This window comes from Tenrec ecaudatus, chromosome 5 (genome assembly GCF_050624435.1).
Source record: "Tenrec ecaudatus isolate mTenEca1 chromosome 5, mTenEca1.hap1, whole genome shotgun sequence".
Classification (NCBI taxonomy): Eukaryota; Metazoa; Chordata; class Mammalia; order Afrosoricida; family Tenrecidae; genus Tenrec; species Tenrec ecaudatus.
In genome coordinates this window covers 35,877,326-35,891,788 of record NC_134534.1, presented here as the reverse complement: position 1 = coordinate 35,891,788, position 14,463 = coordinate 35,877,326, and the positions used below count along the sequence as shown (strand labels likewise).

The 14,463-nt window shown below is 45.7% G+C and overlaps 1 protein-coding gene across 1 annotated transcript in view; it reads right to left on the bottom strand.

The window, feature by feature from the left end:
• Positions 1 to 13,647, bottom strand: part of UBR5 (ubiquitin protein ligase E3 component n-recognin 5) — a 137,907-nt gene extending 124,260 nt beyond the window's left edge. Inside the window, exon 1 of the mRNA XM_075549424.1 lies at positions 13,071 to 13,647. Coding sequence (XP_075405539.1) covers positions 13,071 to 13,132 — 62 coding nt within the window. The 5' untranslated portion in view covers positions 13,133 to 13,647. The remainder of the gene's footprint in view (positions 1 to 13,070) is intronic.
• Positions 13,648 to 14,463: the final 816 nt, after the last annotated feature.

Sequence of the window (14,463 nt, the reverse complement as noted above, 5' to 3'; positions counted from 1 at the left end):
CATGCAAGAGTAACACTAGAATTTAAACTCACAAGAGTATGAATTTTTGTCTCTTCTGTCCCCTGATGTAGCCCAAGTTTCTGGCTAAAAATAAGCCCTAAGTATTTGTTGATCAAAAATGGCTGATGAATAGAGATTTAAGTCACATCTTAAAAAATCCTCTCTGGGAATTTTCACTTAGATTTAAGTTATAATGAAAACAGTCGTCAATTAACTAGGGGAAAGGGTTGCTTAAATCTTACCACAATGATTTTTACAAGGCATCGTTTTCTCCTTGGGTAAACTTTGAATTTAAAAGATGTACTCTTGACCAAAATCCAAGAGTAGCATCACACAGGAATGTAAACAACTAACCTATAAGCTAGTCAGAACCATGATCCTACAAGCTTTGCTCGTTTTATCATAGCTCAAAATAAAATCTCAAAGCACTAAATTGATTCCCTCAATTAGTTTTACATAAGGAATTGTATTTCCTATAAGAAATTTCTAGAGGAGGGAAAAAAACCAACTACATAAATGAATCACTAATCTTTATTCACTGTTTTTCATATCCTCATTTTTAAGTGAATAGCTGGGAGGAAACACTCGCCTATGGATTAACTGTATCATTGAAACAACAGATATTGCTGAAACATTTAAGAGACAAATCAAAGTAATTATCCCTTATCCCAGAAACCAACCCCTAATTACATTTTTTTTCCCAGAATTTCTTAGGGAACTTTAGGTTAAGGACACAGACTTGGTTTCACCTTTTAGGTAGAAAAACGCAATTTTATTCAACTTAAATTATATCATTGGCCCAGCTGCATGACTTTCAATGGTTTTTTTTCCCCCCAATCAGGGAGGTACTTGAGTGGAACCACCTAGCCAAACTTGTCTATCCTCAGACACAAAACAACTTGGCCGGACAGTGGTAAAAGATGCTATCGGTAGCTATGGAACCAAGCAACAGGCCTAAACTGGGATGGAATTCACACCCTTCGCAGCATTAGTTTCAGTTACTGTGACTAACCAGCTGAAGTGACCAGTGACAGCCAAAGAAAGAGCTGGACAGATTTATCTTACCATGATAATATCTAGCTCATTATCAAAGATAACGAAGGAGGATATACTTTTTTTTGGAAAGAAAACCATTCAACTGTCTGGCCTTCGTGCCCATGGAGCAGGTTAGATTCTTTTTCCTGTTCCTCCAGTGTAATGCTGTTCTCAGCTCAGTCTTCACACATACTGTTCTTTCTGCCCAGACCACAACACCCTGCCCTACCCCCCACCCACACTAGCCCCCCACCTACTTCCTACCCTCAACTCTGGAGGCCAGGTGGTGTGCACCTCTGGGGGAGAACCCCGACCTTCCCTTGCACCTCACTCATCAGTGCTCAGCAGTTCTGTCCTCCCACCAACATACACCTTGACCCACCACCACCAGCCGACCACCCAAGACGAGGACAGAGCCTGACATACAGAAGAGGCTTCCAAGAATCTTCTGAATAATTAAACAAGATACTACTGAATATATAATCACTAACCAGTTGCCAGGAGGTAGACTCCCACTCCCATGACCCTGTGTGTGTCACAGTAAAACAGTGTTCCACAGGGTTGTTGAGGCTGAGGTTGGGAGAAGTGGATCACCAAAATTTTTCTTCCAAAAGAACCTATGCGTTAGCTCAAACCTCCCAAATTAGCAGCCATTAGCAGCCAGGCTCATCAACTGTTTGCATCACCCAGGGCTTCCTTGCCAGGACTAAGCCCTCCTGCCCAGCGTACCCAAAGAGAAGAGCCACAGACTCAGCCCATGAATCCCTAATCCCAGGAGGGAGGCTGTCGGTGAGCATCTGGCTTATCACATACTATTTCACACACCTGGGACATGCCTCTATTAAATTTTTATGGACATCATAATTAAAGGATAGCATCAATCAGCTAAATTTATTCATACCAAATTTAATGTATCACTCTTAGCAGTTTAAACAGGGAGGGGGCAGGGGGCAGTATGACTTGGACTGATTGTTGAAAGCGTCTCTTCATTTAAACCTACAAAACTGTTTTAACAAGGTTTATTTTGTGCACTGCTTCTATCAGAACTACAAAAAGTATAAATCATGCCTTGCAATGGCGGAACTGACCAGAAAGTTATCTATTGGTCCCCAGCCCCAGATTTAAAACTGACAGGAACTTTCTGACATAAATACACCCCTTCCTCCTCTTACAAAGGAGCACTGACTGTGACACACTGAAAAAAATGACTTGCCCCACGACGATATAACTTAATAGAGATTGAGCCTCCTAGTTCTGAAGTCAGTCTTTCAAGTTACAGCACACCTGCCTCAGCCCTGCATCAAGTCTGTCAAATTCTGCATGAATTATAATTCTTGAGAAAGCATTCAATATTGTAGTCTTAGCTTTCTGAAGATAAAAACATAAAATGTAAAGGACTGTGCAGGCATACCTAACCTATGAATGCATTCTTATCTATTTCATCTCCCTTAATATCTCAGAAAACAAAATAGAATATAAAACTCTACATCCATTACACCACAGTTACATCACATGATCCCATGAATATAAAACCAAACCCAATGATGTCTGGGTGATTCAGACTCAAGACAATCATATGGACACATTTCACGACAATAAATCTTAAAATATTTACTGCTTATGCACTATGAAAATAGAGAAACAGTGACAGTGTTGGGTGGGGGGTGGGGTCTCATGTTGATGTGAGTTCTCCATCTCCACACACAGGACAAGGAATTCTCACAGGTCAGGGGTCAAGCCTGTGCACCATGACTGAATAGGCTTTCCCTCCACACACACATCCCAGCAAGACCCCCCTCTCCTCCCACCAGCCACCAACACACACACACACTCACGGCACCACACATACCGATGCCCTCGCTGGATCTTCTTTACAAGGCAGTATCTACTGCAAACAAAAACCAGAATCAAAAACACTCCCTTTGTAACAACTGTTCTCAGACAGTGCCAGAGCTGAGAACTCCCTACATTCTGATCGCAGCTACGGTCCACTGACAGTAAAGGATGAACCAGCCTGCCTCCCCAGACTCCGCTTCAATCCTTGCTTCTCTGCTCCCTGCTGCTGCTGGGAGCTGTCAAATCAAACCATTGGACAGTGGATCAGCCTCAAAGAGACCCTACATCCATGGGACACACAGAGGCAAACTACACGGTCCCGCACCATCCTCACAATGGCTGCTGTGTTGCAGCCACTGTGTCACTTCATGCCACAGCACTGAAGTACTTATTAATAAGCACTTCTCTTTGTTTACATGTCAGCTGCCTCAAAAACTGGCAGCACCATATAGGACAGTGGCCTTTGTGATCCCACATATCCAACATAGGTGGCAAAATATTTATTAAGTAAATTGTATCTCTCCACTTCTCTTGTTCAGTCTCAGAAAAAATTAAGTCAAAGAAATTGGTCACACCCTGGGACTCACAGCTCTTTGTCCCTCTGAGCGGATCTACAATACAAACACTTTTCCCTCACAGTCCTGAAAGCACAGGTATTGGCAGCCACCAGGACATGGAAGAAAACAAGCCATCTTGTCCAATGCTATCATTTCATAAGTTACAGCATTTATTCAAGGTCACATAGCCAGTTACCATCAGATATTAGAAACAAAATAACTCCCAGTCACCTGATTTTCAATTCATATTCCACCCACCTTCATATCAGAGACTGGCTAAAAGCCTATCACGGTATAGTGCATACCTCATCAATTTAAAATCAACATCTAAAAATAACCGGTGATCTTTAAATATGTCTTATTATCTGAGCAGGGCTATAAACAACTTTTTTTAAAATGCACATGGGTTAAAGATCCCTTTCTATAAGTTTATCAGAATTCTCTAGCATTTTTTACAACTTAAGCATTTATATTTATTTCAAAATAAAAGCTTAAAAGAGATGACACTCATCTGGTGTCATTCACTATGCCTACTATCTTCTCTCACTCTTTTCCAAGCCTTTCCAATAAGATAAACACTCAACCCAGAGCTCCACAAAGGCAAAGCCATCATGGTTGGTATGGCAAAGGAAAGGCATCGGCTTTCCCTGTTCCAGCATCATCAGCATGCTGCATCGGGAGAAGTACACCAACACAGAGCCAGGAAAACTCATCTGCCATTGTTCTCAATCTCTGCAAAGGCCAGAGCATGGCATGTGTTGACACTGACTCAACTGGCCTCCCTCTGCATCACCAGTGTCTTTCTGAGTTCACTACTCGTCTGTGGACGAGCACACTATAACCCTGTGAGCACTGGCGTGTTTTAAAATGCTTGCTTCTCCAGTGACGTACAAGGCTGAGTAGGACCTAATATTAGGCTACCGGACTAGATTCGCTTCAAGCTTTCTCTCTAACAAAGCAAATCACTCATCTTGGTTTACCCAATACACATACACACTGCAGGAAAAAGATCCTATTTTCCAATGGCCAATTCTAAAACCTACAGTCGGAGGTCTGAGGCGAAGAACTATCAAGATCCATCCCATTTGCTGTCATCAATTAATTGTAAGACAAGGAACCAAAGAAAAGGGCCTTTGATACAGTGAACCTTGGAAGGCCCTGGTTCCCTATAGGATGCTGTGGGGCATTCAGACACTATGCTTAACAAAGAAACCACCTGTGTTTTTACTACCATTTGGCTAGCTGCTACTCTTGAAAAATAATTAGAAAAATTTTGCTTTAAAAAAAAAGTTTACATAGGCCATGCCCTCCCCCAAAATGCTATCAAGAACATTAGAAAATTGACCCAAGGAAGATCCAATCTTCGTAATAGAAAATGCCACTTCCATTGTTGAGTTCTCTGAAGAGTCAAGAGGCTCACAGAAAGCAAGCACAACACCAACTGGCCTGGAGTCTCCTCTAGCCAACAGAATTCACAAAACTAGATAGAGACATTTGGGGAAGGCATGAGAAGGCCAAATCCCACCTTCTGAACTCCTGTCTCAAATGTGGAGATTTGACAACAAATCAGCCCATGTATGACCTCTGACCACAGACTGCCAACCTCCACTCCCGAGGACAGCCAATTCCTGATTCTGCACCCCCTGGGCTAAGAGTGAAACCCCTAACAGGGAATCAATACAGGCTTGAGGACAACTCGGAGACAAGCAGATTTGTTGTGGATTGCCCCTGCTGGTGACTTGTAGAGGTAAGAAGAGTAGTTCCTACACTTCCCGCAAAACCCACCACAGAGCAAAGGTCGAACTATTCACAACCAAACTCAAACCAACCTCACTGCCACTGAGTTGATTCCCACTTACAGGCCTAGAACGGCCACTGTAGGTTTTCATGATCGTACTACTTTACAGAATAGAGCGCCTCATCTTTCCTCCTAGGATCAGCTGGTGGTTCCCAACTGCTGACCTTGCAATTGATTCGCAGTGCAACCTATAACCCACCACGCCACCAGGATTCCTGGCACTGTCCATAGGACCAAAGTATTCCCCTCCTCCCCTCTTCAAGTCAGTGTGCGGTACATGAAGGGGCTTCCAAAAGTCTATGAAAAATGAAATGAAACAATAAGGAAATTCTTGCATTAACTTTTTGATGCCACTTTGTAACAATCAAAATATCTTAGAAGCAGAAAAACAAAGAAAACAGCGATGGATTTCTTGGAAATGAGTTCAGTTAAAGCTCCATTAGAACCGAGCGAATACCAAGAGAACAAAAATCACTTGACTCATGAATCTTTTAAGATTTAAAGGTTTTTAAGGCTCCTGATGATACAGAGCACAGTTGGACAAAGCTCAAACTAGCTTTGGACAACAAAGCCGCCACAACAAAAGGGACGAGGTGTTCACTACACAAGCCCCACATCCCTCTCCCCAAACCCTTTTTATACAAAGCCCTGTTGTCATCTTTTAGACAATTAAAAACCTGGACCACAGGGCATTAGAAAGTGGACCAAAGCAGGCAGGCACAGGTTAAAATGTAACACCTTCTCATTAGTTCTTCCATTTGACTCATTTTTCATCTGTTCTAGATTTTAGTATTCTCTGCTTTCTTTTCCACTGAGGTTGTTTTCTTTTGTTGATTCCTTTTGTTGTTGTTGCTTTCTGCTTCTATGTTTGTCTTTATATGCGATCCAAGATAAGTCTATAGAGACAGTAACTGAATTAGATATTTTGGAGGGTTTTATCATGGGAGCGTCGAGGAGGAAATGGGGCATTAACAGTAAGTACAATAAAAACGTTTTAAAATTGTAATGATTTACTAGTTAATGGAAGCAATGCCATTGGACACTGAACACATACCATTTTGCCACACAAACTCTCTTTGTTTACACGTGGAATAACATCAAGCTTTAACACTTAAATATCCTGACAAAATTGAAAACCTAACAGTTACTTCAGCAGTTGCTGTTACTTCCCGTCTTTCAAGGCTTCTACTATCACTACAGATTATATCATGTGTGACATATGACCTCATGAGAGAATAATTTTTTATTTATAACCAAGTTCAACTACTAATTTCATCTCTATATATTTATTTAGGAGACGAGGCTACAAATGTTTCCTGACAGCCTTTTTCTCCAACGGTACAGTACCCCTGACTATCACGTCATTTTAAGAATCCTACCCAACATCATCGTATAGCAGCTTTAAGCAACTGCTGGCTAGGCTAATCTTCTGAAGGTTAAGAAAGTGCAGCATCCTGTTTTCAAGGAGCCTTAACATTTCCATGGTGATCTTGTGCACCTCCTCCCGTCTAAGGCTACAACTCCAGCAGGTTTTCCTCTCATTCTAACCATGTCTAATTTTGTAATGTGTTAGAATCCAATTAGTTTTAATTAGACGATCATCAAAATAGTCCATCCAAAGAAAAGTGTTTATGAAGTAACAGGAAAATTTGGACAAATTTTGACATTAAAATATGTTTTTGGTATGGGTTTTTCCCCCTCAAGGCTTCAGCTTTGAGAAGCACACTGAAAGTTAAACATTCCCGAAAAAAATTTTTTCAATCAATTGTGACACTAATTCAACAGTTATAATCACTGGGCCAAGGGAGGAGACTGTTTTCATTTGATCAGAAAGCAAGGTACAAAGAGGAGAGACCCGTCTAACTGGAGTTTGTTTTCCATCCAGAAATACCGGGGGGTGTTAAGGGGGAGGGTACTTCAAAATATACATGGGGAAAAAAATCCATTATCTCCTCATGCCATTCTCCCATAAGCTTTTGGAAACCCCCTCGTTCATATGATAGCCTATGTGGGATCAAACTCTCTACCCGATTCCCCAGGTAGCTCAGGGGACAGGGACTTTACGTTAACGGGGCAGGAAGCCCTCCGGAGCGGAGGGTGAGCATGGCTGCACAGCCGGAAGAATGCAGGCCATCAATGTCAGAGACATCTGCATGGGCACAAATAGTTGCCATGGTATGTGCTCTGGCAACAAAAGAAACGTATGTATGTATGATTCCCCCCCAAAAAGGGAAGGCACCTGGTACCCCTAAAAGTAGCAACATAAAACTGCTCCCTTCAACATACCTTGTAAGATTTACTCAAGTGTAATTTGAAACACTCCAGTGATGACAACTTTCCTTCCGAGACTATTTCCTAAATAACCTAATTGCTCAGAGGGAAAATTCCGATTTGTCTTCATTTCATCCCATTATTCCTAGCTATACAACTGTATGCCATCCTAAGTTCCTTCACAAGGGCCTGTTTATTCTTAGTATTTAGTCACTGATTTCTTGATTTATAAAACTGATTGGCCCTTGTTTTTGTTCTGATCTTCCACTTTTTGTTTGGCTATTTCATACTCTGTCTTTAATCTTACTTTTTCCCAAGCAACTTCATTTAATCGTGTAAGCTAAGCTCCACTGTACTTTCCAGCAAGCTTTCTAGTACTCTTGTTTCTAAGTAACAATCTCAATAATCAAACAGTGAGATTTCCCACTGGTTGGGTTATGTGATGTTCTATATTCTACACTACCTAGTAACTGGGCTTTTTTGTTGCAACACATTGGCATTTCTGGCAGCCTTCAACTACTATAACCTCTACCCACCACTCGCCCCCACCTTTGCTCAGCTCCAGGTAAGCCCTGGCATATTCGCTGGCACCTACATTGAGACTGAGGATATGCCCAAGTCTTTCAAACCCAACACTTCTTGATAAAAATAACGAGCACTTATGAAACGCCATGCCCGGTACAACAGCACTTTACATGTCAAAGCTGCTCAACAGACCTTTCTGTGATGATGTTCTGGACCCGTGCCATCTGACAAGGTGGTCGCTGGCTGTGGGACTGCTGAGCCTGTTAGATCTGGTTAGTGTGACTAAGAAACGGACTTAGGAATTGTACTTATTCACAACCTCAATGTAAATAAGTCATATTTTGAGACTAAATTACAAAAATTCTCTTGAGTAAGTTTTCCCTAAAAGTAATTTCCATTTATATTTTTATCTATGTGCATTCCAGATCTTCCAGAGAAATTGACATTTTGGACTAGATCATTGGGGGGCTGGGGGAGGCGCCTCCCCGGTGCATTCATCTAAGAGGTTTCGCAGCCTTGCTGGTCTCTAGACACCTGTAGCAATGACCCAGTCATAACAATCAAAAATGTCTCCAGATATTGCCAGCTATCCTGGAGGGGCAAGGAGCAAGGCAGGGCTAAACCCATCCCCAGTTGAACAGCACTGATCTAGGACTGCATCTGGACTCTGCACTTGAGGCTAAAGATATTCTAAAGGCAATTTTTTAGAGTAAATGCTTTTTTTCATTTGGAAACCAGGCAATAGCAATTAAAAAAAATCTCTCCATAATACTTTCCCCATCATCGACATTAAACTATCTGTGCTTTCCAGCCACATCTCAACTGTTGCTCACCAACCTTGAGGTTAAGTCCTGTGCCCAATCAGAGGCTGGGGGCGAAAGGAGCAGAGAGTGATGTAACATGACTTGCCTATAGGCACACAGTGAATGGGTTCTCAGGGCGAGTCAAACCCAGAATTAGGAATTCCCAATCGCCAACTCCTGTCTGTGCTAGTTTACCAGGTAGCCAAAAGAAACCTCAACAGTTCCTTACATAAAAACCCTTCTGATAGGGCTACTGCAATTAAGTCTGTTCCAAAAAGCAAAGCCTGCAAGAAAATTCCACATAGGGACCCAGGAGAGCTGGTTTGCATTACAACCAATCTAAGTCCTGAGAAATAATTCAGGACAGGGCACCAAGTCTTGCCTGTCTTCTATCTTTGCAACCCCTGAAAAAGGCCTTTCATAACCTAGTTCTTCTGTAGCCTTGGCAGTGGGGTTCAGTGGGCTACTCATTGGGCTGCTAACCTCAAGGTTGCTAGTTCAAATCCACCAGCCCCTAGGGTGTGTCACAGGGTCACTATGAGTTGGGATCAACTCCGTGGCAGTGGATTAACATTATATTAGGAAAAGGTTAGGGAGGAGTTCTGGTGGTGTAGTGGTACAAGTTGGGCTGTGATCTGAAAGGTCTGCAGTTCAAAACCACCAGCCACTCCAAGGACAAAGACAGGACTTTGTTCTTCCAAAAACAGTATGAGAAACTCACAGGGGCAGCTTGACCCTGGTCTACCCACGAGTTGGCATCAACTCAATGGCAGTAAGTTTGGGTTTGGTTTGAGGAGTTCCCTACCAGGGGCCACAAACCAATCTGCAGTCCTGCAGGTAAGAAGGGCTCAAAAGGAGGAGGAACCAAAACTCCAGGCCACCTCATCACACCAAGTTGCCCAAGACAGAATGACTGTACAACACCCGCCACGTAAGATGGTGGAGAGCCTGGGACTTAAAGCATAAACCCATCACCTGGGTCTCTTTTATCAGTAGCTCAGTTGGGAAATTCTCTATCTGCAAAGTGAGAAGAGTATGACCTGCAGGACTTAACTGCTTCCAGCCTGCTCTCAAACTCAAAATGCATAGAATCGTGTGCTTCGTATCACAGTGCTATTTCTCTAAGACAATGCTTTAGCATCAGAATGTTAACAAAAATGTGTGAACACTCTTACGATTTCAATTCAACTCATTGACTGCTTACCAAGGACACACTCATTCTGGCCAGGGACCTTGTAATCCTCAGGGGAAGCCACAATGAGCCGAGCAGCACAGAATTGTAGTCTACATTTCTTTCGCTTTTCTTCAACCTAGTCTGTCCTCTTGCCCCCCTGTTCTGTTTACCAACTTTACTCCTCCATTATTTGGTCTCTCAGGGCCAAGAATTAGAAAGCAATTTTTAACCCAATGTGCAGACTCACAAATTTTACAAGTCTGGGAACACAAATTAAGAGAAAAAATGTCAATTGCAACTGTTTTTCTTTACATTGGGGACATTACATTATCAGACTAAATCAAATATTTAACGACTTTTTACACTCAAAACTATCACCATATATGGTTTGTGACTATCATCAAAGACATTTCTTAAGTAAAAACCAAGCTACAAATGTAGCCCAAAGAAAACCTAGGGGGCAGTCCTAATCTGTCCTATGATTGGCAACCATATTGACAGCAGTGGGTTTGGGTTGTTCTGTTTCATACACTATATGAGACACATCTCTCACATATTTTAATAGACTATCATGGCATATTCTTATTACTAAACCTTAATAAGTCTTGATTAAGTTTTGACCTGAAGATGAAAACATTCTGAGCTGCTGGTCTGTTCATTAAAAGGGCCCAGCAAAACCAATCACTGTTGGAAGTATTTTTCTCCAGCAATAGATTGATCCTGTACAACTCTGCCACTAGACATGCACAACCGATCTTTTCTTTTGAAGGGGAGACAGGATAGAACTGCTCCCATCACAAGTCTGTGCTTCAACACTTATGGCTGCTTGACTGTCTCAACTGCTGCATTTCCAAAACAAATTCTGACAGCTACTAGGTACAACTAGAGGTGTCTAAATTTTTACCCTACAGCACTTTCCTATTTTTTTCAAGTATCTGCCACACTGATACACTTATAATCTAAATCAACTCGGGGACTTGTCGGTTTCCTTATTTAAGGGAAATAAATCTGAGATGCTCTATTCTTATTGTACATTATCTGAATATTCTTACTGTGTACTGACACAATAGACTCAAAATCAAAGAGGATTGCTTGTTTATACAGGGAAAGGAAAAGGAAAAGAAAGAAAATGTCGATTTAACAAAGATACATGTAAATTCCCCCAGACAGTAGAAGCAAAAGGAAAGCTCAAAAAATGAGCCAGGGGCCGGCCCAAGACAACTAGAAACCAGGCTTGGCTTGCAGAGTCCAGCGAGTAAGCCAGGCAGGATTCTTGAGACATACAAAGTTCACATTAATACGGACAACCTGGCGGAATTCTCGCTTACAGGGCAACTAACTGGTTCTTAAATTAGAATAGAGCTATCCTCACTACTACTCTAGACCGAAAATGACTTCTGAATTCACTTAGAATCTCAATGACAAAAAATTACTAATGAAATTAAAATCAAAGGATCACTTAAAATATTAAATAACTCGGAAAAGTTATTTCAGTATTTAAAGGAACTGTGTGACAACTCAGAATAGTTAGTTAACATTTTCAAAAATACTCCAAAAGTTGCATACACGGGGTAAATGCAATATGGCTACAGGAACGATTAGACGAATCCTGAACTCATGAACTCCGTGCTCAAAACGAAGCCCCGCCAGCTTTCAGGGCTGAAAAGCTGCCGGCCCGTCCGCGCGGAGAAGTGCAATGTACACCGAGAAGGGCCAGCAGCAAGTTAGGCCTCTTCCTCCCTCCAGGAAGCACATGACAGACAGGGCGTCATGCAACTTATGTCACAGGGTCGCTTAGCAGAAATTATATTTAACTTTGAAACTTGGTGCCAAACGGCATTTTACACTCAAAAAAGAAATCCCACGAGCTGGACGGAGGGCGAGGGAAGCTTAAGCTACCCCACCTTTCGATCCTGTAAACATTTAGCCCATCATTAGACGGGAGTCCTAGATTCGAAGAACGGCTTTAATGGAGGCCTCCCTCAACCTCCGGTGAGTCTGTGTTTTGCAACAGCGAAGGAACTTTTCCTGCTTTAAAATCTTCGTTCCCAGCGAACATGCGGCCCTGCAATTCAATATCCTCAACTGGCAGGGGGGAAGGGGGGGAATCCATAGCCCAAACAGCCTTATGATAGACGGGCAAAAAAAATAAATTCCTAATTCCTCCTCCACCCACAGCAAACCCATCCTAGAAAGGTACAGCGTGTTAAGAAACGCAGCCCTGCGAACTGCAAACGTTAGTTTCCCTTTGACTCCACGCACGGTTTTCAGCTGTCAAATTACAACTCAGGAAAACACTATCATTAAAATAAAAAGGGGAACAACAGGAGGAGGAGGAAAGCTCGTACCACAGGGGACTGCAAGGGAGAAGCTGCCAGCCCCGTTCCGGGGAGGGAGAGCCCAGGGAACCCGCGCCCCGACGCCCGCCTGAATCTACCCCCTCCCCGGGCCAGCTAGCCTCACTGCAGGGGCTCAAATTTAATAATAATAACAATAATCATGGCGCTTCCTCCCTCCCTGGCGGCCCCCCTCCCCCCGCGATCTGCCGGGAATCGGCTGCGCCGCCGCCCCCCTCCTCCGCCGCCCTGGGATGTCCCCAGGCTGGTAGCTCGCGTCCAGCCTCCGGTCCCAGCTCCCGGGGAGCCGGGCCAGCCAGCCCAGCCCAGCCCAGGCCGGGCCCCTCGCCGCGCTTCGCCCCTTCCCTCTCTTTTTACCTCCACCATCCCCCATCCGCATTGTCTGTCTCAATTCAACTTTGACTAATATGGATTCCTCGGGCCTGGGCCGGGCGGTAATTACAGCCCGCCTCCCCCCCCCCACCACCACGAGAGCGGGAGCCCCCATTTCGGGCGAGTTCAATGCGGTCGCTCCGGGCGGGGGGTGCCGCGCGCCCTCCAGGCCACGCCGCGCGCCCCCAGCACCTCCCGGGACGAGAAGTTTGCCCCGGAAGGAGCCTAGCGGGGGGTCGGGAGGGTCCCAACCCCGCACCCCCAGCGAGTGGCCGGCGCGTAAACACCGGCGCGGCCCCGTGGGGGAGGGGATGGCGCCCCTCCCCCCGCCAGCCACATTACCTGTCATTGAGCTGGTCCTCGGTGCCCGGCAGCGGGTGAACCACGAAATGGATGGACGTCATGGTGCCTCCTTCTCGCCCTCCTCCCGAGGACGGCCCCCTCCCGCGCTCGCCCACCCCTCGAAGCCCCGTCCCCTCCCCAAAACCCACAGCCGCCGCTTCCTCCCAATCCCCAAATGGAGGGAGGCAAATACGCAGGGGCGGCCGCCGCCACCGCCTTCCTGCCGGGCGTTTGTCCGCGGCCCGGCCACCCGGCGGGGCGGGCAGGAGGGCGGATCAACACGCCACCCGCTCCCCCGGCGACAGCGCCCAGAAGTGGAAGGCCGGCGGCCGGGATCCACGGCGCGCCGCCTCCGGCGGCAGCCGGGCGTCAGGAGAGGGGCGACTGGGAGGGGAGAGGGACGGGCTGCGGGGTCGGTGTGGTCTCGGCGGCGGACGGGGTCCCGACAGAGGGAGCTGAGGAGGATCGGAGCCCGCACCGCGCGTCACTGGCGCGAAGCCGCCGCCGCCAGCGCCGCCGCCGCCATCTTCACTTCTGCCCCAGTTTCTCCGGCTCACAGGCTCCGCTCCCGAGCGGCGGGGGAGGGGCAAACGGGAGGAGGGGGAGGGAGGAGACCGGCGGGCGGGGGCACGGCTGCGAGGGGCGGGGCTCCGGGAAACGGGCGAGTGGGCCTTTTCGATTGGACGGCTCAACGTTATCGGGCCACGACGCTGTAAGGCGCGCGGGGATTGGGCCGCTCGGCGCCCAAGCCCAGCCCTCCGGCGGGGTGCGCTGTCTCCGGAGTGAGTGTTCCGGGGAGCACGTGTTAGCCCCGGAGGAGGCGGGGGGCGAGCCCGCTGGGGCGGCGGAGGGGCTCGGCAGGGAGGGCCAGCGTGTCTCCGAGGAGGTGGGGAGGGGAAGTGTGGCTCTCGAGTTCTCGCTCCCTGATTTCCCGCGAGCCACCCTAATTATTTTGCGGACCCTTAGGGGTGTTTTTGTTGCTTCTCCTCCTTCATCCGCAGTTGTTCTTAAAGTGGAAGTGAATAAACAGTCTTTTATTGGAGAAGTCGGGTAGTTATGTAAGGGCCTTACCAAAGGTGATGGTGGGATCCTAGAGCTGACTTTGCAGTTACTTCTTTCATAACCCTCGTCTCCCCCGTGACCCCCGCCAGCTCATACTGGCACAAAGGCAAAATGTGGACGTTTCAAGTAATGTATCGATCCAAATGATTCATGATTAAAAACAGAAACAGAAAATCCTTTAAAGGGAAAGATGATCTATCTAATCTGCAAAGGGTTTCTTCAGCTTGTGATCGGTAGAGTCATAGCTGGAAGCATTTCCATGGATATCTGCTTTGTTCCGAGTGGCCAGTTCATACCTTTCTTCCCAAGGTTGCTAGGGTGTCTTCAAAAA